The sequence below is a fragment of the Geotrypetes seraphini genome, chromosome 13, assembly GCF_902459505.1.
Source record: "Geotrypetes seraphini chromosome 13, aGeoSer1.1, whole genome shotgun sequence".
Taxonomy (NCBI): domain Eukaryota; kingdom Metazoa; phylum Chordata; class Amphibia; order Gymnophiona; family Dermophiidae; genus Geotrypetes; species Geotrypetes seraphini.
In genome coordinates, this window is record NC_047096.1 from 54,750,336 (window position 1) to 54,775,040 (window position 24,705).

The window sequence follows — 24,705 nt, forward strand, 5'->3', positions numbered from 1 at the left end:
AAGGGGCAATGAGGTGAGAGAGACTGGGTGGAGTAGGAAGGCAAGGAGCTAGAAATGAGTGAAATATGCAGGTTCTTTTCATACGAGTGTCTGTGGTTGGAAGTGGTTATAGGAAGCTATGGATTATACAGTTTGAGTGGTTTGGAAATGAACATTCCATTAAATCACCAAATTTTCTGTAATTAAAAGATATGGTGACAACAAAATTATAAGCTGGAATGTGGTGAGTTTAGGATCTTCTATTAAGTGGAAGAAAACATTGACTGCATTAAGGAAACAGGGAGTAAGCACAGCCCTGCTCCAGGAAACACATTTGAATGCTGCAAAGCATGATAAGTTGAAAAGAGAATGGGTGGGGTTGTGCTATCATTCCTCTGCCTCAGATTCTAAGAAAGTTGGAGGAGTTGTGCTGGTTCACAAATCTTTTCCTTTTATTAAAACAATAATGATTTGGAGAGCAGATAATATTTTTTTTTTTGGGGGGTGGGGGTGGGTAAGTAACTGACCTTGGAATCTCTTGATGCCCAAAACACACCACATGGGGGTTGTTTACAACTCTCATGGGGTTTTAATAGAAAGTTGACTAGCATGCCTGGTTAAAACTACAGAGAGACCAATTGTATTCCTTTTATTCACATTTAGGGATAACTGAACTGAGCTCACTGGTGACAGGAGAAAATATAATGAACATTATTTACAACCTTACACCAGCATAGCGAGGGTGAGAGATGCCCCTCTCCCGCCCTTGTCTCCACCCCACTCCTTTCCTGAACCTCCTGCCCTGTACACACACCCCTTACCTTCCTCCGTACGGCTAGTTGTTCACCGCCGCAAGTAACAACTTCAAAGTGCTCATCGCGATCCCGGCGGCTCTCCCTCTGATGTCACTTCCTTTGCGTGGCACCCAGAAGTGAGGTCGGCGGGAAAGCTGATGCGGTCATGAGGAACACATTGAAGTGGTTGCTCGAAGCAGTGAACCATTAGAGATATGAGGGAAGGGAAGGGGTGCACGCATGGCAAGGGGAGGAGTGGGAAGAGGCAGAGAGCAGGAGGGGTGCTGGCAGCCCCACCAACAGACTGCTCCCTCGCCCCCCCCCCCCCCTTTACTATGCCACTGCAACCATAGCAAATCTTAAAAATCCATGATCAGACAGGTTTATCACAAAATTCTGGAACTCCATTTGGTCTCAAACTTGATTACAAACCTTCCAAAGAAGGACAAGGACTCCAGACAATCTGGTCTATCTCATTATAAAATGTAAATGTACAAATTATTACAAGGATAATAGTCAGTCAGCTAGCCACAATACTGCCACATCTCACAGCATTTTAAAAAAAGTCTCATTCATTGGAAATTTTGTAAACACTACAGCATCGTTGTACTGGAAAAGCTCTACAATCAGGGTCTAGGACAATTCATCATGGCTGATTCATCAAAGCCGATTCAGCATGGCCATTTAATCATTGAATTGTCCACAATGAATTATCCATGGCAGTACCTGACCTCTTATGTAGGGGCAATGCCCCTCACACCCCTCATAGTAGAAGCACGCCCCCCCAAAAAATAAGAGCACCCCCTGTATCCCCTCCAAGGTAGGAGTGCCCCCCACCCTACATACTTAAAAAGTCTGCCAGTGACAGCAGCATCTTCCACCTCCTGCTCACACCAGCCTCGGCTCCTCTCTGACGTCATATCCTCGTCCTATGACTAGGAAGTGACATCATAAGGGAGCCAAGACCGGTCAAGCAGGGGGTGGAAGATGCTGCTCATGCCGGCAAACTTTTCAAGCATTAAGTGGGGGTGGGAAGAGAGGAGGAGAGGCACTGGTGGGATGATTGGGCGGAGGAGAGGCACTGGTGGGAGGGTAGAGAGGATACGGGGTTATGTCAGAAAGAAATCCAAAGACTTCAAAATATCCAAAACACAGCTATAAGATTTATTTTTAACATTCGTAAATTTGATCACATCACACCATTCATGAGGTAAGTGCACTGGCTTCCCATGCAATGTACATCCGAGGGTGCTGAAGGAACTTAGGGAAGTTCTGGTGGCTCTGCTGATTGACCTTTTCAATGAGTCTCTAGAGTCAGGAGTGGTACCAGAGGACTGGAGGAAGGCGGATGTGATCCCTCTCCACAAAAGTGGAAGTAAGGAAGAAGTAGGGAGTTACAGGCCGGTAAGTCTGACTTCTGTGGTAAGCAAATTCATGGAAATGTTTTTAAAACAGAATGGTGAACTTTCTGGAATCTTGTGGATTACAGGACCAGAGGAACATGGATTCACTAGAGGTAGGTCTTGTCAGACAAATCTGATCAATTTCTTTGACTGGGTGACCAGAGAATTGGATAGAGGATGTACACTAGATGTGGTTTATTTAGATTTTAGCAAAGCCTTTGATAGTGTTCTTCACAGACGTCTAATAAATAAACTGAGTGCCCTTGGGATGGGTCCCAAAGTGATGGGCTAGGTCAAGAACTGGTTGAGTGGAAGGCGACAGAGGGTAGTAATCAATGGAGATCGCTCTGAGAAAAGGGATGTTACCAGTGGTGTGCCTCAAGGTTCTGTTCTAGGCCTGTTCTTTTTAACATTTTTATAAATGATATTGCTGAATGGTTGTTGGCACATAAGATTTGCCTCTTTGTGGATGATACCAAAATCTGCAATAGAGTAGACACCCAGGATGGTGTGAATAACATGAAGAAAGACCTGGCAAAGCTTGAAGAATGGTCTGAAATTTGGCTGCTATAATTTAATGCTAGGAAATGCAAGGTCATGCATTTGGGCTGCAAAAACCAGAAGGAATGGTACAGTTTAGGGGATGAAGATAGAAGAGCGGGACTTGGGTATGATTGTATGTGATGCTCTTAAGGTGGCCAAACAGGTTGAAAAGGTGATGGCGAAAACTAGAAGAATGCTGGGTTGCATAGGGAAAGATATGGCCAGAAGGAAAAATTAGATATTGATGCCTCTGTATAAGACTCTAGTGAGACCTCATTTGGAATATTGTGTACAACTCTGGAGGCCACACCTTCAAAACGATATGAAAAGGATGCAGTCGATCCAGAGGAAGGTTACTAAAATGGCGTGTGGTCTTCGTGATAAGAAGTATGGGGACAGACTTAAAGATCTCAATCTGTACTGAATACTTTGGAGGAAAGGCGGGAGAGGGGAGTTATGATAGAGACGTTTAAATACTTACGTAATATAAATGTGCATGAGTCTGGTCTCTTTTATTTGAAAGGAAATTCTGCAATGAGAGGGCATAGGATGCGTTAAGAGGTGATAGGCTCTGGAGTAATCTGAGGAAATACTTTTTTACGGAAAGGGTGGTAGATTCGTGGAACAGTCTCCCGGAAGAGGTGGTGGAAACAGAGACTGTGTCTGAATTCAAGAGGGCCTGGGATAGGCACGTGGGATCTCTCAAAGAGAGAAAGAGATAATGGTTACAGTAGATGGGCAAATTAGATGGGCCATTTGACCTTTATCTGCTGTCATGTTTCTATATTTCATATTACTTATAAAATACTACTGTTAACATTTAAAGTATTAATAACAGGTGAACCCATAGGCGTCGGAATGGGGGAGGGGTGCCACAGGGGCCATGGCCTCCCCAAAATTTGTCCATCCTGTGGGGAAACACTTCTTGGGAGGCTGGGAGCGGCACCTTGCTACCGGCCAGCATAACTGCTGGTCTGCAGTCTCTGCCGCGCCCCTTCACCTGCATCCACTCCTCCCACCCACCGCGTGTCTATCTTAATTTTTTTAGAAAAGCGCTGTGGTCCCAGTGTCTGCTCTCCACTGTGGCCAGCCCTGTGGAGAGTCTTTGTGCAGGGTTAGCTTGTGTGCAAAACCCCCTTTCCACATCATGTAGCCACAAAATTATGTACAAAAGTTGCACTAACCCAGAACAAAACTTGTGTACTACATTGCATTAGTGATAGAGAAATTTTAGCTGGTAAAACTAAAGACCAACTTTTTATAGCTGGTACAGTCACAACATATGACTATGCTACAAATTAAACTGAATTTCTATCTGGATTAAGAGGCAGAGCTGTAAACCAGACAGTATTACAGAGATAATTTTATAAAGCATGTTCCATATGTAAAGTAGTGCTGCTCGATTCAGGGAAAAAAATTTCAATTCGATTCAGCCTATTGAATTGATTTTTCGGTTCCATTAGATTTTCCTGTCCAATCGGGTGTTTTTTGTTGTTTTTTCAAACATCCTGGTGGGTTTATTTAATAGCCTCTTCACCCACTCTACCCCCTTTACCCTCTCCTACCTACACTGGCGCTGTAGTGTAAACAAAATAAACTCTTAAGTCCTAGCTCGCAATTGCGGTCTAACACCAGCTATGGCAGGATACACATTTCAAATCTGACATATTGTAATCACAAAACAGAAAATAAAATTATTTCTTCTACCTTTTGTTGTCTGGGCATTATTCAAAATCATGTCGTTCCCATGCTCTGGTTTCTGTTTGTCTTCTGATAAATCGCTTGCCAGGGTCTCCTGCCAATTTGTTGTTTTCATCTTTCTCCATGCTAACCATCCATCTTCCATCTCTGTTCTCCCCTTCCATTTCCCTTCCCTTCCCCGACGGTCTGGCATCTTTCCTTTTTTTGTCTCCATCCCCGCAGCTGCAGCGATGGACCCTACTATCCCCAGCTCCACCATCTCTCCTTTTCTCAACTACCCTATCATCCAGCATCTCTCCCTCCTTCTCCACCACCCCAGGGTCCATCTCTCCCTTTCTCTTCCCAAATACCCTCCTAGCCAGCATCTCTGACCCCCCCTCCACACCATCCCTTGTGTCCTCCTCTCACTTTCTGTTCCTTCCTTCCCTCCATACCATTGTCCACCATCTCTCTCCCTCTCCTCTGTTTTTAGACCCATTATTTCTTCCCCTCCGCCCACCCTCAGTTCGGCATATGCACGTCTCTTTGGACACCCCCCTCCCTCCCTCCTTGTACTTCTACACCAGGGGGCTCCCCTGCGTGTTTCCCCCTTCTCTCTAGCATCCTCCAGCTTCCCCCCTGACCTCCCGGTCTCACCTTCAAAGTTAATTACAGCAGGCTGCAGAGGATTGCCGGTGCTGTAGCTATCGTCCGCAGCACATTCCCTTTGCCGCGGTCCCGCCTCTCCTCTAACATCAGGGGCAGGACCGCAGCAGAAGGAATAATGCAAAATGATAATACACAGTAGGTAGGTTGGATGATTGAACTGCACCTTGTATATGAAGTTTTTTTGAATAAAATTTGCATCAAGATCATCGGTTCCACAGCTGTTTCCTTTGTACATGGGTAGATGTATATTCTTTCCAAAAATACTAGAACTAGGAGGCATGCAATAAAGCTACTAAGTAGTAGCTCTTCACAAACCAGAGAAAATATTTCTTCACTCGACATGTAATTAAACTCTGGAATTTGTTCCTGGAGAATGTGATAAAAGCAGTTGGCTTAGCAAGGTTTAAAAAAAGCTTTTGGATAATTTTCTAAAACAAAAGTCCATAAGTCATTATTAAGATGGACTTGTGGAAATCTACTGCTTATTCTTAGGATAAGCAGCATAAAATCTGTTTTACTCTTTGGGATCTTGCTAGATGTTTGTGACCTGGGTTGACCACTTTTGAAAACCAGATACTGGGCTTGATGGACCTTATGTTCTCAAGTTCTTATGTTCTAAGGATCCTGAGGAAGGCATTTTTATTTTGCTGAAACACGACCTATGATGGGTCATTTATATTTTATACATTATTTGCTTTTCATCTTGTGGGTCAGTTGTGACTGCATACACCCTTTGTGGATTGTTTTAAAGTTATTTGAATGCTTATTAAACTACAAACTGGTACATCTGCTCTTCTGTTCCACAATCTTTGTGTTGTTTTGGTGCTAACCAGTTTAGCATGCATTTACAATTAGTGCACGCTAAATGCTAAGAAGTCCATGGGGATATAATTAATGCCTTAGAATTTTGCACATTTAATCATTAGTGCACCTTGGTAAAAGCAGCCCTTAATGAATCAATGTGCGTAAAATGCTAAGAAGCCCATAGGCATGCAATGGGCTGTGTGACATTTAGTATGCACTAATCGTTAGCACAACTTAGTAAAAAGACCCCTAGCACTATGCGACACCTTCTATCTGCTTTATAATCTGAAAAGGAAAATGCTTGTAATAATACGTATATATTTCATATATCACACATTTTAGGCCACAAGTCAAGAGAAAAATATATTCCAAAAATCCTTAGAAAATGAGATAGAAAAAAAAACACACAGAATACCTAGACTGCTTAAATACCCATCCATCTTGTACTTCTGTAGACATCCTAAATACTTAAGCTGTAGTGCAACCAATCATCTTCAAAAGCACACATCAAGTAAATTGATCCCACCTGTGTTGAACTGTACTGATTCACTTGATAACTGATTTAAATTCAGCAGATCCTGCTGGTTCTCTCTATTAGACGTGGACTTCAAAGCTAGAGTTCTCATATTTATACTAAGCGAAAAAAAATTCCATACAATGAACAATATGGGAGTAATAAGCAACTGGAAGCAGTAAGTGGATTTTTTTTTAACGCTGACCATCACTGGCTAAATTAGCCTCATATATTCACTGCTGGGCCATGTCCTGGTACCGGCACTGAATATCTGGGGCTAAATTTGATGGGGCTGTCTGCCAGAGCTTATATGGGTCCCAGCCAAAATTGAGCCAGGGCCTGCATAAGACAGTTATGTAGATGGGCTAGAGTAAGTCTTAACAGAAATTTCGGCAGTTGGAACCCAAGCACAGTACAGGGTAAAGCTTTGGATTCTTGCCCAGAAATAGCTAAAAATAAAAAATAAAAAATTTAAATTGAATCAGGTTGGGCAGACTGGATGGACCATTCGGGTCTTTATTTGCCGTCATCTACTATGTTACTATGTTACTATGTAATATAATCCAATCAAAGTAATTAAAGTTTCAAGTTTCCGCCTTCCCAAGGTGTGTCTCCTTGCTCATAAGTGCATTTTGCAATCTTGGACTATTTCTGAGCCTCCCTCTTATTGGACTTGGAGATCTCTAGTACATACTTTGGCCGCCTGGGAGGCTCGAGAGGCGTCTGGTTGCCCTCGACAGCGGCGCACCTACCTGCAAATTTGGGGAGCCTATTTGGATTCTTTACCTCCTAGAGGTCGTAGCCTCCTTTTGAATTCTCTTGCTTAGCTTTCCTAGTGTTCCCTGTGCTTGCTCCCCTGGTAAGTCACTGCCTATCTCTTTCTTTTTTTTTCTTTTTGGGGGGGGAGGTTCCTCTGGATGTAGCCCATGGGCCACAAGAGTACGGGCCTTTGGCATTTGAGAGACCTTTAGGTCGTTTATGTATATTGCTGGGGGGGACCACGGAGGGGTAGTTGCTTTGTGTGTGGGGGGGGGGGTTTTAGAGGGGTGGGGGGGTTGGGTTTGCTCTTTGTACTGTTTCTGAAAATTGAGTATTGCTTGATGTTGATTCCTTTGTTCTTGTTCTGTTTCTTGCTTTTGTTTTTTTATCACGTTCACAATAAAACGGATTTGAACATAAAGTTTCAAGTTTTCAAGTTTTTATTAAAATTTGATACTGTCGCTCCATTTAAAAAATATGTCACACTTAGTCACCTATTACAGAATCGTGCATAGCGATGCCCAACTTAAAACTTAGGCGCCTGTGATATAGGCCAGGGTTTTAAAGGCCTACACATCATGGGTGCCTAATTCCTTCAGAGAATCACACCTAGTGGTGTCTAAGTCTTTAGAATTGCACCTAAGAAGATAAGCACCTATCTTCCAATTAAAGCTTATTGAAGCCAATTTACTAATTACCCCCGTAGCGTGGTTTTTAGTGCCGTTTAGGGCAGTACCAGCTCTGATGCTCAAAGGAACTCTATGAGCATCGGAGCTGTTACCGCCCTGGCCGGTGCTAAAAAATGCACTATGGTTTTGTAAAAGGGGGGGGGGGGGGGAAAGTTAGGCGCCTAACATTAGTCACCCATTTATTTAGGCATCTAACTTTAGGCGCCTCTTATAGAACTTCTCCCAAGGGACTAATTTGCAAAACTAAAACTATTCTGTCCTGCAGCTCTTGCCAGTAAGAGGGAAGGGGTAAAACGCGGACCTCACAGACCTGACGGACCTCGCGGATCTAAACCCGTACGGCCTTAAAAATCTGAGGTCCGTGTCGGTCCGTGTCCCTGCCGCATGTAGTTTCTGTCGCTGACAGACCTTGATTGAGATTTGAGTGCTGACGGATCCGTCTCAGCATAGGGAGGGAAAAGTGTTAGGATCCGTCAGTGCTAAAAATCTCTTCGAGGTCTGTCAGAGGCAAAGATTAGTGCTGGAGCGCAGAGCAGAAGCCAAGAGAGCGGGGACATAGGTTTTGGACGTGCGTTATGGAAAAGAAGTCTTCAAACTCCAGCACTAGTCTCTGGCTCTGACAGACCTCGAAGAGATTTTAGCGCTGACGGATCCTAACACTTTTCCCTCCCTTTGCTGAGACGGATCCGTCAGCGCTAAAATCTCATCAAGGTCTGTCAGCGACAGAAACTACAAGCGGCAGGGACACGGACCGACATGGACCTCAGATTTTTAAGGCCATACGGGTTTAGATCCGCAAGGTCCGTGAGGTCCGCGTTTTACCCCTTCCCCCAGTAAGACTGCAAAAACAACAAAACAAAACAAAAATTGACATAATACAGTAAAACCTTGGTTTGCGAGAATAATTTGTTCCGAAAACATGCTTGTAATTCAAGTTTTATTCGGATTTTATATACCGCCTATCAGGATTTTATATATCGGATTTTATATATCGGATTTTATATACCGCCTATCAGGTACTCAAGCATTTTCCCTATCTGTCCCGGTGGGCTCACAATCTGTCTAACGTACCTGGGGCTATGGAGGATTAAGTGACTTGCCCAAGGTCACAAGGAGCAGCGCGGGGGTTTGAACCCACAACCCCAGGGTGCTGAGGCTGTAGCTTCAACCACTACGCCACACACTCATATATCAAAGCAAATTTCCCCATAAGAAATAATGGAAACTTTACAACCCAAAAACTTTAATACAAAATGCTCGTATTGCAAGACCTTGCTTGTATATCAAGTTAAAATGTAATACAATGTTTTGCTTGTCTTGCAAAATACTTGCAATCCAGGATTTTGCTGTATGTGAATTAAGGTGCCCTTCTCCACACCATATAACCAACATTTAGCAAGCGCCAAGGAGCTGGCAGTGAACTTCAAGACATGGCTGAGAAAAGGTAAAGATCAAGGAATGCTGTGAAGAATCATGTTATGGGGAATTTTCTCACTAGCAGGAGCTGAGGCACTTGTCAGGGAGGAATGGCCAAGTGGTTAGAGCCTGTTACCTCAGCACCCTGAGATTGTGAGCAGAGAATGCCTTGGGGACAAATTTTTCCCCACCCCACTGAGTTCTTTTCCTGCCCCTGCCCCATTCCTGCAAGCTCTATCCTCATCTGCACAAGGCTCAAACACTTAAAAATCATAAGTGTTCGAGGCTTGAGCAGCTCAGGTAGAACTTGCAGGAATGGGGCAAGGACAGGGACAGCGACAAAACTCGCGGGGATGGGATGGGGAAATTGAGTGCTTGCAGGGACGGGGACAAATTTGTCCCCGTGGCATTCTCTAGTTGCGAGTTCGATCCCAGTCTGCTCCCTGTGACTCTGGGCGACATAGTAACATAGTAGATGATGGCAGATAAAGACCCAAAAGGTCCATCCAGTCTGTCCAACATGATTCAATTTAAATTTTATTATTTTTTTCTTAGCTATTTCTGGGCAAGAATCCAAAGCTCTACCCGGTACTGTGCTTGGGTTCCAACTACTGAAGTCTCCGTCAAAACCAACTCCAGCCCATCTACACCTTCCCAACCACTGAAGCCCTCTCCAGCCCTTCCTCCCCCAAACGGCTATATACAGACACAGACCGTGCAAGTCTGTCCAGTACTGTCCTTAGTTCAATATTTAATATTATTTTCTGATTCTAGATCCTCTGTGTTCATCCCATGCTTCTTTGAACTCTGTCACCATTTTCTTCTCCACCACCTCTCGGGAGCGCATTCCAGGCATCCACCACCTTCTCCATAAAGTAATATTTCCTAACATTGCCCCTGAATCTACCACCCCTCAACCTCAAATTATGTCCTCTAGTTTTACCATTTTCCTTTCTCTGGAAAAGATTTTGTTCTACGTTAATACCCTTCAAGTATTTGAACGTCTGAATCATATCTCCCCTGTCCCTCCTTTCCTCTAGGCAGGGGTAGGCAATTCTGGTCCTCGAGAGTTGGAGCCAGGTCAGGTTTTCAGGATATACACAATAAATAGGCATGAGATAGATTTGCATCTCAAGGAGGCAGTGCATGCAAATCCATCTCATACATATTCATTGTGGATATCCTGAAAATCTGACCTGGCTCCGGCTCTCGAGGACCGGAATTGCCTACCCCTGCTCTAGGGTATACATATTCAGGGCTTCCAGTCTCTCCTCCTACTTCTTCTGGTGCAAGCGTCCTATCATTTTCGTCGCCTTCCTCTGGACCGTTTCAAGTCTTACGTCCTTCGCCAGATACAGTCTCCAAAACTGAACACAATACTCCAAGTCACTTAACCCTCCATTGTCCCAGGTACCACAGCTAGATTGTGAGTCTGCCGGAACAAATAGTGAAAAATACTGAAGAGTACCTGATTACTATTCAATGTATTATTGTAAACTGCTTTGGGTGAATCTCTTCATGAAAAGGCAGTTAATAAGTCTCAATAAATAAAAGGGACAATGAGTGGAGAAAAGTATGCAAAAGTCCTTGAGAAAAACCTGCTGCACTCTGCAAGAAAATGTGAAGCTGGGGCAAAAGTTCACCTTTCAGGATGACAATAACCTCACAGCCAAAGCTGGAGATATTGGTCCAAAACCTAGAGCAGTGTTTTGCAAACTTTCCGGCCGGCAGCACACTAAATCCAGTGCCCTGGCCGGAAGGCATCCAGAAATGTGCAGATGCCGATGCCATGACATCATCGCGTCAATGGCCACGCATGTATGAAGGCCCATCTGGCTGTGACCTGCTGGTAGAGAGGAGAAGAGAGAGAGACGCCGGCCAGGAAGACAGTCATCTGCGCTGGTTGACTTCCTACAGAATGTGCCTCTCGCCGCGAGAGGCACATCTTGTAGGCAGGCAGCTGGCATGGATGATTCTCCTCCTCGCTAGTGTATCGCGGCACACCAGAAATCTCAGGAGGCACACTGGTGTGCCACGGCACACAGTTGGCGATTCATTGACTTAGAGTGAAGCAGCTAAAGAACCAAAAAAGTAATACAGTAAAACCTTGTATTGCAAGTAACTTGGTTTGCAAGTGTTTTGCAAGACAAGCAAAACATTTTGTTAAATTTTAACTTGATGTCTAATAGATGCTGGCATTGTAAACTTGAAGTAGGGACTCTAGATCATTTATTATTCTATTGTCCCTTTATCATGGCCTTTTGGGAATCAATTTGGTCCCAAATTAATTGTTTATTAGAGAATCATGTAGCATTATCATATGATACAATTCTATTTAGTACATCAATGAGAACAAGGAGTCAGATTTCATCAAACAACAATAAACTTTTATTGATTATGACAGGGGTCGCCATTCAAAATATCACAAGTAATTGGGAAAATTGCAGTAGATTAAATTATACCTTCTGGTGGAATTCGTTGTGTCTCATTTATAAAATGGAAAGCATAATTGCTACTCAAAAAGGGTATTATAATAAATTAAAAAAGATCTGGGGGCCATTGACAACTTATTGTAATGAATAGACACCATTTTCTAGTGAAAGTATATTTGCAAATGGGGGGAGGAGGGTGGTTTATAGTTTACTGCGGGTTTAATCAAAAGAAAAAGAATATTTATATTGTATATTTTTGATTAAATGTTAAAGGAAAGGGGGGTGGGAAGGGAATAAATTTATATATTTGATGTTATATTAGAAAGAAATTCAAGTGATGCATTTAATTTCAAATGTTTTATTATTTGTACACTTGATGTAAGATTAAAAATGAATAAAGAATTTAAAAAAATAATAATAATTTTAACTTGATGTACAAGCAATGTCTTACAATACAAGTACATACAGTATACACACATCACAACTGAGCCGATGTTTCTTCTCTCTCTGACGTTGCAGGAGTGTAGTGACTATTCTAAATGAGCGAGGTCTTGCAATACAAGTATGTATAGTATTTTGTATTAAAGTTTTTGGGTTATAGAACGAATCGTCTGAGTTTCCATTATTTCTTATGGGGAAATTCGCTTTGATATACAAGTGGAACGAATTATGCTCGCAAACCAAGGTTTTACTGGATATCTGAGTGGCCGAGTCAATACAATCAAAAGATTGTGGCAGACTAGATGAGCCATTTTCTTCTTTATCTATTAAGCTGCATAGAACTGACACTTTTCCTTATATAAGTTGAACTATTGAATAACTTCTCCCAGAGCGGAACTGAAACAACTTGAGCTTCTGACTCTTTTTTTTTTTTTTTTTTCATGGACAAGCCCTCTTGCACAGCTTTCACTTGCTTCCACACATGTAAAACACTTCAAAAGCAGGAGTAAAAACAAACTCTCCATCCGCTGCATCCCATGGTGCCTGCAAAAGTTGTTAACATGGTAATCAAATTATTATGACCTTGCCCTCCGTGTTTATTTTTTTATTCCCCTTTGCCCTTTATCTTTGATAAAGTGGGAGGCGGGAATGAGATTCTGGGACTAATGGCATTCAGCACACTTACAAAAGGCAGAGAGAAATATCTTAGACACCTCACATGCTTTCTTCTATAAAACCATAACCCTACATATACTGCAGCTGTGAGCTTTGGAAATGTAAGCGAAACGAAATGATATGCTGAAAAGGGGCCACTACAAGGAACCAGTACATGGAGAACAGAATACATTTGACTTATTCTTGCTGTACCACCATCTTGAGTGAACTCCTTCAAAAAGGCGGTAAATAAATCCTAATTTATTTTTTTGTGTATGTGTGTGTGTGTGTGTGTGTGTGGTGTGATATATAAATCTTGGCACCAAGACCTGGAACAACCTCCAAACTGATATCAGGATGGAAATATTCTACCAGACTCCCCCAAAATTGTAAAAACTCTTCTTTGAAAGCATACACACCATAGACAACTAACTCAAAATATTTAATATCACTAAATCCCACCCTCTACTCAAGTGCTATACCAGTACAAAGAACCTCCATTCTCTCATCTCTAAAAACACATCTGTTCCTGAAATACTTAGGAAACCAACCTATACAATCTCAATCCTCAACAAATGATCGCTAGAACTATCAATAATTAAGTCTGTACTTTGTTTATTCCATTTAATCTGTAACATTTCTAATCTGTAACATTTCTAAAAATTGTAAACCGCATAGAACTTCACGGTCCTGCGGTATATAAACTGTTATTATTATTATTACCCTATTCATAATTCTGTCCTCCTCAACTTTAATGTAGTATATTCATTCTGTAATTCGAAATATTGTAAGTCGCCTTCAACCTGTTTAGGCATAGCGCAACTCAGAAATACCAGATTAGATTAGGCTAGAATCTGGACTACATTCCCCAGATCTAAGTTCTAACCCTGAACAGTCCAGTCCTAATAAACAATGATCCAGGCCATGTATTATAAAAATAGAAGCTTTTATTTACAGTACAGTCTAATGTGAATTTCCAGTCATGGTACATGAGCTTGTCATGCCACTGGGGCTTGCTCGCATCTGAGAAGCTAAAAGCTATGCCATTGGTAGTTTCACTACCAGCAGGGCCTCCCAAAGTGGACAGGCTTCTGTGGAGATGTCAGACTAACGATGTACCACCCACCTGGGCAACAGCAGATGGGCAGTGTTGGAGGCAGAGGATCGTGTTCAATGCGACAATGGTGACAACATTGAATTTATACTATGCAGACGAAAGGCTCGGCAATCTACTTCTGTATTCTGCCAAGAAAACTTGATGATGAGACATAAAGAATCAACGTAACCTATTTCATTTTAGATCTGTAATTCACCAAGCCGCTAGGACTCAAACACAAGTCAATGGCACCTAACACACTAATGTAAATCAGAATTACAGCTTGGGAGAATGAAAGGCACCTATTCTTATTTACCAAGTATCGTTTATCATTTATTAAAACTTGATATATCGCCTTAGTTGCAGCACAATTCAAAGTGGTGTACAATAAAAATAAAATAAAAACTGAAAAATAACAAATGAAATGCCAATTAGGTACAGGACAGAATCACATAATCATCGCATCAAAGAACAAAAGCTCCATAATATAACAATATCATAATCATATCATGTGCTCACTATTACCATCGCTTCAAGTTTTGGGGGTTTTTTTCTCTAAAAAAATGGTCTTCTCAAAAAGAAAAGATTTAGAAGAGCACGGAATTTAGTATAAGGAGATTCCAAGCGTAAATTTGAAGGTAGCGAATTCCACAGTGATGGAGCTGTAAAAAAGCCCGCTGTATTTCTAGTCATAGTAACATAGTAGATGATGGCAGATAAAGACCCAAATGATTCATCCAGTTTGCCCAACCTGAATGAATTTAAATTTTTTTAAAAAAAATTTCTTCTTAGCTATTTCTGGGAAAGAATCCAAAGCTCTACCCAGTACTGTGCTTGGATTCCAACTGCTGAAGTCTCCGTCAAAGCTCACTCCAGCCCATCTACACTCTCCCAGCCATTGAAGCCCTCCCCAGCCCATCCTCAACCAAAAAGGCCATTTACAGACACATCCTATGCAAGTCTGCCCAGTACTGGCCTTAGTTTTTCAATATTTACTATTATTTTCTTATTCTAGATCATCCCACGCTTCTTTGAACTCTATCACTGTTTTCCTCTCCACTACCTCTTTCGGGAGCACATTCCAGACATCCACCACCCTCTCCCATTTCACTGAAGAGTCAGCACCAGCCTTCACTAAGCCCAAAAAGAAGCTGCAAATACTACCCTGTATTAATAACGGAGATGGTTTACCATTCGGCAGCAAGGTCTCCTGGAGAGGAAGGCAGATAGCAGGAGTCAGGCAATTTGCGAGGTCCAGATAAACACTGTAGATGACATCCTCAAGTTTGCTGTCACATCAGCTGAAGCCCTGATGCACAGCTGATGCAGCCCTGATGTACAGCTTTGCTTATAAAGTGTGAGGAAGGCTCTGTCCCTCCCACTATTTCACAATACAATGTTCTGAAAGGATCAGGAGTCTCTAACCTTATCTCAAAAAAGATATAGCAGAACTAGAAAAAGTTCAAAGAGCGACCAAGATGATAAAGGGGATGAACTCCTCTTGTATGAGCCCTGTAAAAAAGGTTAGGGCTCTTCAGCTTGGAAATGAGAGAGAGAGAGATGACTTAGGTCTCAAAATTCTGAATGGTGTAGAATGGGTACAAGTGAATCGATTTTTTTACTCTATCAAAAATTACAAAGTCTAGGGGACACTCGAGGAAGTTACAGAGAAATACTTTTAAAACCAATAGGAGGAAATATTTTTTCACTCAGAGAATAGTTAAGCTTTGGGATGCACTGCCAGAGGATGTGGTAAGAATGTTATTCAAAAAAGGTTTGGACAAGGTCCATGGAGAAAATGTCCATAGTCTGCTATTGAAACAGACAAGAGAGACGCCACTGCTTACCCTGGATTTGTAGCATGGAATGCTGCTACTATTAAGGTTTTTGCCAGGTACTTGTGACCTGAATTGGCTACTGTGAAGATGGGATGCTGGGCTAGATGGACCATTGGTCTGACCCTATAAGGCTTTCCTTATGTTCTTAGCCCAGAAAGGCGAGATCATCTGGGGTACTGGGGTATGACCATAACAGTTCCACCAATGTGCTGGAAACCTGATGGTTTTGCAAGATCTCAAGCATCAGCTCGGTAGTTCGGTCCCAGCCTCTGTTGTGGTATGTCTTTGACAATGCAGCTAACTGAGCAAAAGGCAAGCAGATATCCACGCTGTTCCACAGCACTGCCTGTGTGATGAGCCTCAGGAAACTAGTAACCATACTCTGTTATTTACTATCCAGCACAAATGAGCCCGAGACTTAATCTCGATAGGCGAGATTAACAAGGGGCTGGATGGCCCAGAATGTGGCGCAGGAGAAAAGGAATGGGGAGGGGGGTTGGCGGTTTGTTCTTCCCTTACATGTCTTCTGTACTATATTTTATTGTAGTTCTTTCCCAATTGTGACGTAAGCTTAATGTATGCCTGATTGTATTTGCTCATGTTTGTTAATTCCCCTTTTTAAAAAAATATTGTATATCGCTTAGATAATCCATAAGAACATAAGAACATAAGCAATGCCTCTGCTGGGTCAGACCTGAGGTCCATCGTGCCCAGCAGCCCGCTCACGCGGCGGCCCCAACAGGTCCAGGACCTGTGCAGTGATCCTCTATTTATACCCTTCTATCCCCCTTTCCAGCAGAAAATTGTCCAATCCTTTCTTAAACCCCAATACCGTACTCTGCCCTGTTACGTCCTCTGGAAGCGCATTCCAGGTGTCCACCAAACGCTGGATAAAGAAGAACTTCCTAGCATTTGTTTTGAATCTGTCCCCTTTCAGTTTTTCCGAATGCCCTCTTATTCTTATATTTTTTGAAAGTTTGAAGAATCTGTCCCTCTCTACTCTCTCTATGCCCCTCATGATCTTATAAGTCTCTATCATATCCCTTCTAAGTCTCCTCTTCTTCAGGGAAAAGAGACCCAGTTTCTCCAATCTCTCAGCATATGAAAGGTTTTCCATCCCTTTTATCAGACGTGTCGCTCTCCTCTGAACCCTCTCGAGTAACTCCATATCCTTCTTAAGGTACGGCAACCAATATTGGACGCAGTATTCCAGATGCGGGCGCACCATCACCCGATACAGCGGCAGGATAACTTCTTTCGTCCTGGTTGTAATACCCTTCTTGATTATACCTAGCATTCTATTCGCTCTCTTAGCGGCCGCTGCGCACTGTGCCGTCGGCTTCATTGTCATGTCCACCATTACCCCCAAGTCTCTTTCTTGGGTACTCTCGTTCACTAACATTCCTCCCATTGTATAGCTGTACCTCGGGTTTCTGCTTCCCAGATGCAATACTTTACATTTCTCAAGCGTTTATATCAAATTTTAATAAAACTTGGAAACTTGATAGGAGCCACCTCTTAGTATCAGGAGCTTTTTTCTGTTCCTCGGAGGTGGTTTACCCGCCTTCCCTCCCCTTTAGTGGAACGAATTCAAGAGGTACTGGAATTGTTCCCACAAAGCTTTATGTTGCAGCAGTGGAAACCCAAGCTACAGGGATACTAACTCATCGGTGATAAGCGGTTATATTAAATAAAGGTCAATGAGCAGTGGACAGTTGGTTCAGGTGACTCAATAAAGGGCATGGAGGTCAATGCCAATCTCAAGCCCTAGCTGTCAGGATTGGACTAAGGAAAATAGGAAATTACATGCCATGGTTACCTTGTAGCTCAGGCAAAAATGATCTGTTTATTGTATTAACACTGAAACTTTATCGGTTACTCTAATTTAAGCTGTGGCCCAGTTTTCCTACCCAACAACTGTGTGTCTTTGGTTGTGAGCCATAAAAGTTTAAAAATGTACAGAAGAAAGAATGGGGAATACGGGGAGGTGATAGGGAGAGCAGGGAATTGGGGGGGGGGGGAGAATGGTGAGCAGCATGAAGACCATTCCAGGTCTAAGCATTAATAGTCTCAGAGGAACCTGTTCTCACAATTCCAAAACATAAACCAGATTCAGGCCTTCAGACTTTTTATCCTTTTATCCTGTCTGCAATGCTTCAGTGGCACAGAATTGCGTTTATATTGGCAGGCTTCTTCTGATCCTGCCACTGATTCTTACACTGCTCATTCTGTTTAATACCCGTTGACCCTATAAGCCAGGGCTGCATAAGTCCGGTCCTTGAGATCCACTGGCAGGCCAGGTTTTCTGGATATCCACAATGAACATGAATGAGAGAGATTTGCATACCAAGAAGGCAGTGCAGGCAAATCTCTCTCATGCATATTCATTGCGGATATCCAGGAATCCTGGCCTGCCAGCAGATCTTGAGGACCGGACTTGGGCAGCCCTGCTATAAGCAATAACATTTTCACTATTTCTTTATCATTGATCGCACCCTTATTTCCAAGCTCTAAAAGCTGACTTTGATCTCCTTTTCATATTCACCACAGAAGAATCTCAGACAGGAAACAGTTTTTGTTTGTACAAATATACTTTTGAGCCCAAAACTCTTAAGAGCTCCTACAGAAAACACAAGTTTACAGAAACAATAAAGAAATTAAAGTGTCCAGGGAAAGATAACAGACAAGAAGATAAAATAATTGAAATACAAGTTAAAAATCTACAAATAACTTGACATATTTGTTTTTTGTAAAAAAAACCTTCTAATGCCTTGATGCAAGCATTTTAAATTCACTACTCTTTCCTTAATTGTTGCTTTTAGGATTTTATATTTAGATTTAATTACTCTCCTTTTCCAAATCCAAGCCTACGGTGAGTTACAATCAAATAAAGTTGCTATATCAAGCTAAGCCACACTTAAAGACAACCCACTAAACACCTGGTAACATCTGTAGGACAGATACTGCAGCAATGATTTCACTATTGAAGGGGTTTTAAAATGATCAGGGCTAACGTTCAAAATACTCACTTATCTATATTGTTCTGTGCATATAAACTACTGAAGTTCACAGTTTGAAAACTGTTAGGGGGTATCAAAGATATTTGGACTTCTTGGGCACACATTCACACCCTCTGTGCTCTATGCAACAAGTTTCAACTTTTACGGTCAAAATTATGACTTTCATAACAAGCAATCTTTGAGTTGGCATGAAAAAAAGAAAAAAGAAATCCTGCTATTCTGAGATAAAGAGTATGTCTCCCAGAAAATCATTTGGTATGCATCTTTAAATGCATCATTTGCATGATGAATAAGCGCTGGGAGATTTTAAAACATAACATACAATTAAAAAACTAAACTCACCAAACTAGAACGCTTTAAGCTTCTTTTGAGAGATTTTCTGAAGCTGAGAACTGACAAAGAACTGCAGGCTTTTTTCCAAGACCTGCTTCCCATATTCCCAATGCCAGGCTTACGGCACTGTAGTCGCTACTAAATATAAAATGCCCCATTGCTTGCCATCTGCCCTCACCAACAGGGTGCTAAATCATGCCTGGACTTTTGGATCCCGCCATCCGAGAGACTCTTCTGACACGGCTTCCCACTAGCACCTCTCTCGCTATCCTTCCCGGACTCCTCCCTTCCCCTCGCCCCCCTCCCCCCAACCTCAAAATAAGGCACTGCAGGGCAGAAATTCTTCAGGTACTTGCTAATGGAATTCCCAGGGTCTTGGCTCCGCTTCGGGGATCAAGAGATCTCCCAGCCCCCGCTGAGGTAAGGAGCTCCGAGTCTGTTCCATTTAATCAAATACAGAATGAATTCGCAGCCCCATTCAGAGCGCTGTCTCCAGGGCTCCCGAAAGACACCAGGGAGCTGCAATCACACCGCTGTGGCTCTTTCAAGCAAGCATAATTAGTTTGATTTTAAAAAGCCACATTAATAATATCATGCTCTTCAGCACAGACAATAACATATTACAAGAAGAAGAAGAAGGAAAAAAGAAGGGCAAAACAACATTTTGCTTAAAAAAAAAAAAGACTACATGAATATACTATAGGATTCCCTTATTACCACCGCAAAGCAGGGATGTTTTCACAATAAAAATTGTAGCTATGCACTACCTAATCTGGAGAAGATTGAAAGTAGAGAAAATCGTCTCCACTGATGAAACTAAACACACCCACACCTCTGCAAACCACATCATTTCTTATGTTTGTGTCTGTGTGCAATGAACATTATTATGTTTGTACGACGTGCTAAACAATATTTAATCCTTCCAGTACTGTGAAAGCATAATTACTCAGCTAATTAGCACCAGAGTGTTTGCATTCTGCTTAGTCAGTTAAAGAAACACTGCTGAAAACTGCCAAATCAAAAAACATGTTCCAAAGAGGTCCCGTCACCAGGACTCAATTTGCAACTCACCAGCACGCTTAATATCCAAACAGACAGAAACCCAGGCAGCTCACCGGATATGTTTGGGACTCCGTCCTTCCAAAGATTAGATTTGAGCCTGATTTAAACACCCCTACAAACTTTTGGGGGAGGGGGGAGGAGGATGTGTTGTTACAATCCAAATTGTAGAGATAGCAACTTGCCAGTATGCCCTCTGGATGACAATGTCTCTTGCCACGCTTGCTGAATTGTTAGCTACTTCTGAGAAGATCGAATTTCTCCTTTCCACGAATAAACTACATGACAAAAGAATGCGTTCTGCAAACATGAGTGGTAGCTGCTTTACCATCTTTATCTGCCATCCTGTTCTGTGTTTCCATGGTGAAAGCAATAACAATCCGTCCAGGATCACTCTAACTGCCATTGAAATGCTGTTAAACTACCAGACTACAGAACCTCATTCCCAGCTCCGGTTGCACCCCTGATATGCGAGCAAGGAGAACTGGAGAGCACTTCTACACTCTTCTGGGGACAAAGGGGCATACAGTTCCAGAACCCTGAGAAAACTGCTCATTTCTTGCTTTTTTAAAACAAAACACAAACGTTCGAGACTAAACTAAACTAAACTAAACCTTAAGTTTATATACCGCATCATCTCCACGGATGTGGAGCTTGGCACGGTTTACAAGAACTTAAAATATAGGAAGAGAAGGAAAAAAAAAAAAAAGGTTTACATGAACTTATATATAGAAGAGAAGAGTAAGGGGGATAGAATGACATTTTAGTGAAAAACCAGGTTTTCAGTTGCTTGCGGAATAATTGGAGACATTTTTTATTTTTTTTTTAGATACTGTGTGATTACTAAATTGCTCCCTCCCTCCAGTTATGTTTTAAAAGGGAATGAAAAACCTTGCTTATTTTTACTCCCTAATCTCCCCATTTTCATATGCTTAATCTTATCATCACTATTTATTATTATCACAGCTCTATAAATAATAATTAAATTATATTATAATTTGTGAAGTGTTCAGACCAATACCCGTGTATTCTGTGATCTCACTGAACTGGGGTACATTTGGGACCATCATCACACTTCTAATGATTATTATTTATAGAGCTGTGATAATAATAAATAGTGATTTAATAATCATCACAGAATAACATTGTATATCTCCCTACTAGTTGGCATAATCTTATCATCAAGCATTTTTTTAGGCATCCCTGTATTCTGCTGGTTCTATTCCAATGCTGTTAGGTCGTAAGCTATATTACTACTGCAGATATGTAATAAGCATTTGTAGATTGTCCAATTCTAAAACTGCTCTAAAGCAAGTGGAAGCTCTCTCATCCGGCTAACAGATTTTGAGCCATCACAATGACTCAATGACCATCGTCCCAGGACAGGGGAAATTAATTTATATTTTAATGGCACGTCTGAAGCAAGAACACATTAGCGCTCCAAATCTGCTATGCCAATATCATCTCTGGACAGATCTTTGGCATAACAGCCTGCAAATAATCCAGCTGAAGCACAAAATACTGTAGTCTGCTCCGCTGTACCCAGCAGCCTGAGGCTGAAGGAACATAAATAATTTCCTTAAAACTAAACTACAGAAATTAAGGGTGCAGAGCTGGGACTTATTTATTGCGCTGTGAATCTGACTTCATTCAAGTTAATGGCAGGGTTTGTTTCCTTCGCTGAACGACCTTTTCTGTTTTGCATCACAAAAACAGGTCGCCCCCCAGGAAGAGGTTCTACTTACACACACAAGAGCAGTAGACTTGTTTTCTGGTTTTAAAATAGTTTTTGTTTGCTTTTGATCGAAAGCACTCGTTCCTATTGTCAAAAATCAGTGCAAGTAATTAAAGATAATCTAGCAGTGCTGATCTTAAGGTTTTAAGCTGATACTATGTCAGATCCGCCTATTATTGAGTTTCTCTTTCTTCACTTACCTTTTGTGCACCTTTTTTATTAAGCCAGCTTCAGTATTCATTCCACAGGCTGCAAAGAGGCTGTCTCTTTCTCCCTGCACGCTGCTGGATCAGAGGACAATGACATGTATGTTTTCCAAGACTGAAGGGGAATCTGGAACTGCAAAACGCCGTCTGGAAAGTATTACGTAACCTCTCTATTCCTCTTATGATTTAAGATTCAGGCGGTGAAATAGTAGAACACATACACACAGCAATTTCAAAAAGGCTTACACCGTTTTCTTTGGCTAGAGAAATTTCACAATTTATTTGCAAACAGCAAAAGCTAGCAATACACGATCCTCATAGCCCTATGCACCAGCACGCAAAACTTCACACAAGCAAACAGGGAAAGGGTGCTCTGAATCTTAGACCAAGCTTAAAAAATGGAAATAAGATGCTTTGTAATAATAATAAAAAGGGTGTTTCTGATGCTTACACAACCCTCAAAAATACAGTATAGGCATTTTCGTAAGGCCTAAATTTACGCAAAAATTAAAGAGAAATGAGCAGAATCCATAACACCTTGTTTCAGTGAAGCTGGCATTTTGCAAGAAAGCTTGCTTTCCTTTCAAGACGCCCCTATTCAATCGCTCAAAGACAATCAAACCTGAGAGTTCTTTTAGTGTGCGATTTTAAACTAAGGCATAGGTCTTGGAATTTTGTGCCCGGCGGCGTATTGCCCGCTGGAACAAGCAGCATTCAACAAGGGCTTTTTCTACCTGGCAGAAAAGCCATGGGCCAAGATCTGCTCCTCCACCCCCGACAGGCAGAAAGCTTATGCCTTTCTGCCCATCCAAAGTCCATTGAATTAGCTCACATCAAAAGCCCAAACCACCTGCAGCAGTGGATGGGGGCGGATGCTTATGTCTGGCACCAGGGGCGGGGGGAGCCGCCAGAGTTTGAATGGATTCCATCAGGGCATCTTGATCAGGTTTAGAAGTCGCCCGGAACGCTGCCACACCTCTTAGAAGACGAGGTTTCTGGTTCCCAAATCACCCCCCCCCCCTTTAATTAACCAGCATTTCAGACTAATGAGGAGGTTGCTGCAAAACAACTACAGGACGGTATTTCTCCCGTAACACTTGTTCCAACAATGGAGATACTGTATTTAAACGTGTGGCTGTTTCTATCTCTACAACTTCTCCACACGTGCAGGGCAGATTCCTTGTGCCTGCTTAGCCATGCTTAGAAAGAAAACTGGTGTCAGATTTTCTTATTTCTTTCTTTGTATTGGAAGGGGCAAAAAAAAATGGGGGGGGGTATAGGAATCAGGCGATCGCCCGAGGCTCTTAACAAAAGCCCCCCCCCCCCCTCTGGCAAAGCTGAATGTTGTCTGCACCTGGCATTGGCTGGGCCCATTCAATTTCCCCTTGTGTCATCTATCATTTCACAACACTTTTCTAAGCGTTTCATCAGATTCTCAGCTTCTCAGTTCCACTGCTTTAAATATTTAGCGCTGTTAGAACTTGCAGCTCCCGCCCCCTGCAAAAAGCAAATGTGCTGCCATTTACTATTTTAATACGAAGTAAGGTTCCCTAACTTTCTCCAACACCGGCTCATCCGATCTCCTGCAGACACACATCTGTCTACACCACATGTGTCTTACCAACATTCAAAATCTTGACACTCCTCAGTGGCGTTGACCCCACCGGCTGAAAATGAGCAGAACCAGAACTAGAATCACTGACCCAAACACCTCAAAGAGACAAACAATCACGGCTCTGGAACTAAACAAGTTCCCTCTGAAAGTCCGCAGTTTGCATACAATGTGACTCACTCAACCTTTGCCACTTGTTCATTCGAGTGAACAGGCGGCTTTCCAGGAGGTTAAAGTCAGTCCTAAAATATTTAAACACCCTCTAGACCAGTGGTCTCAAACTCGCGGCCCAGGGGCCACATGTGGCCCGCCAGGTACTTTTTTGAGGCCCTCGGTATGTTTATCATGATCACAAAAGTAAAATAAAACAATTTCTTGATCCTATGTCTCTCTAGCTATAAATTACAATATTATTATTAAGACTTAGCCAAAAGGAAAGATTTATAAACTATAAAGAGTTTAACCTCATGCTAAATTGTCATTTCTTTAATAAGACATCAACTATTTTTTTTCTGAGGCCCTCCAAGTACCTACAAATCCAAAATGTGGCCCTGCAAAGGGTTTGAGACCACTGCTCTAGACCCTGCTTATTCTGTCTGTCCTAGTAATTCAAAATTTGGATAGTGCAAATGTCTACAAATTGTGCATAACTAGCAAAAGACTCGGGGGGAAAAACGACCTACAGCTTACACTCTTTTATTGTACAAAATGTTATTATTTATACTTTACACCTTCCCTGCCTCTAGACACATTGTTACAAATCATCTTTCACACACACACCCCCCCCCCCCTCCATCCCATCAGCCTGGAATCTGAACTTCCCTCCAGTGCACTTTGGCACAATGTTGTTGTTGGTTTTTTTTTAATGGTTTGGTTTAGGAATACTGTATTTATTTTTCCATTCTACCAAGTTGTTGTTCTATGCCATGCACTCTCGACGACTTCCCCTTCTAGCCCTCTACCAATTTTGACAGTATTTCGTGTTCTAAAACTCCTTTAAGCGGCCTGTCATCCACGTAAGCCAGGAGA

General features: G+C 42.1%; 1 protein-coding gene across 10 annotated transcripts in view; it reads right to left on the minus strand.

Moving 5' to 3' along the window:
* Positions 1-24,705, minus strand: part of CDON (cell adhesion associated, oncogene regulated) — a 251,157-nt gene that overhangs the window by 225,720 nt on the left and 732 nt on the right. Inside the window, exon 1 of one of the 10 annotated variants that reach the window (XM_033918169.1) lies at positions 22,799-22,871. The exons of 3 other annotated variants lie outside the window; for them this stretch is intronic. Coding sequence is in view for 5 of the 7 variants with exons in the window: in XM_033918163.1 (XP_033774054.1) it covers positions 19,074-19,166 (93 nt within the window). In the remaining 2 variants the exon portion in view is untranslated. Of the gene's footprint in view, positions 1-15,064; positions 15,084-19,073; positions 19,267-22,058; positions 22,385-22,798; positions 22,872-24,705 lie in introns of those variants that run through there. 6 more of the 10 variants (XM_033918165.1, XM_033918161.1, XM_033918163.1 and 3 more) reach the window with 6 other exon arrangements.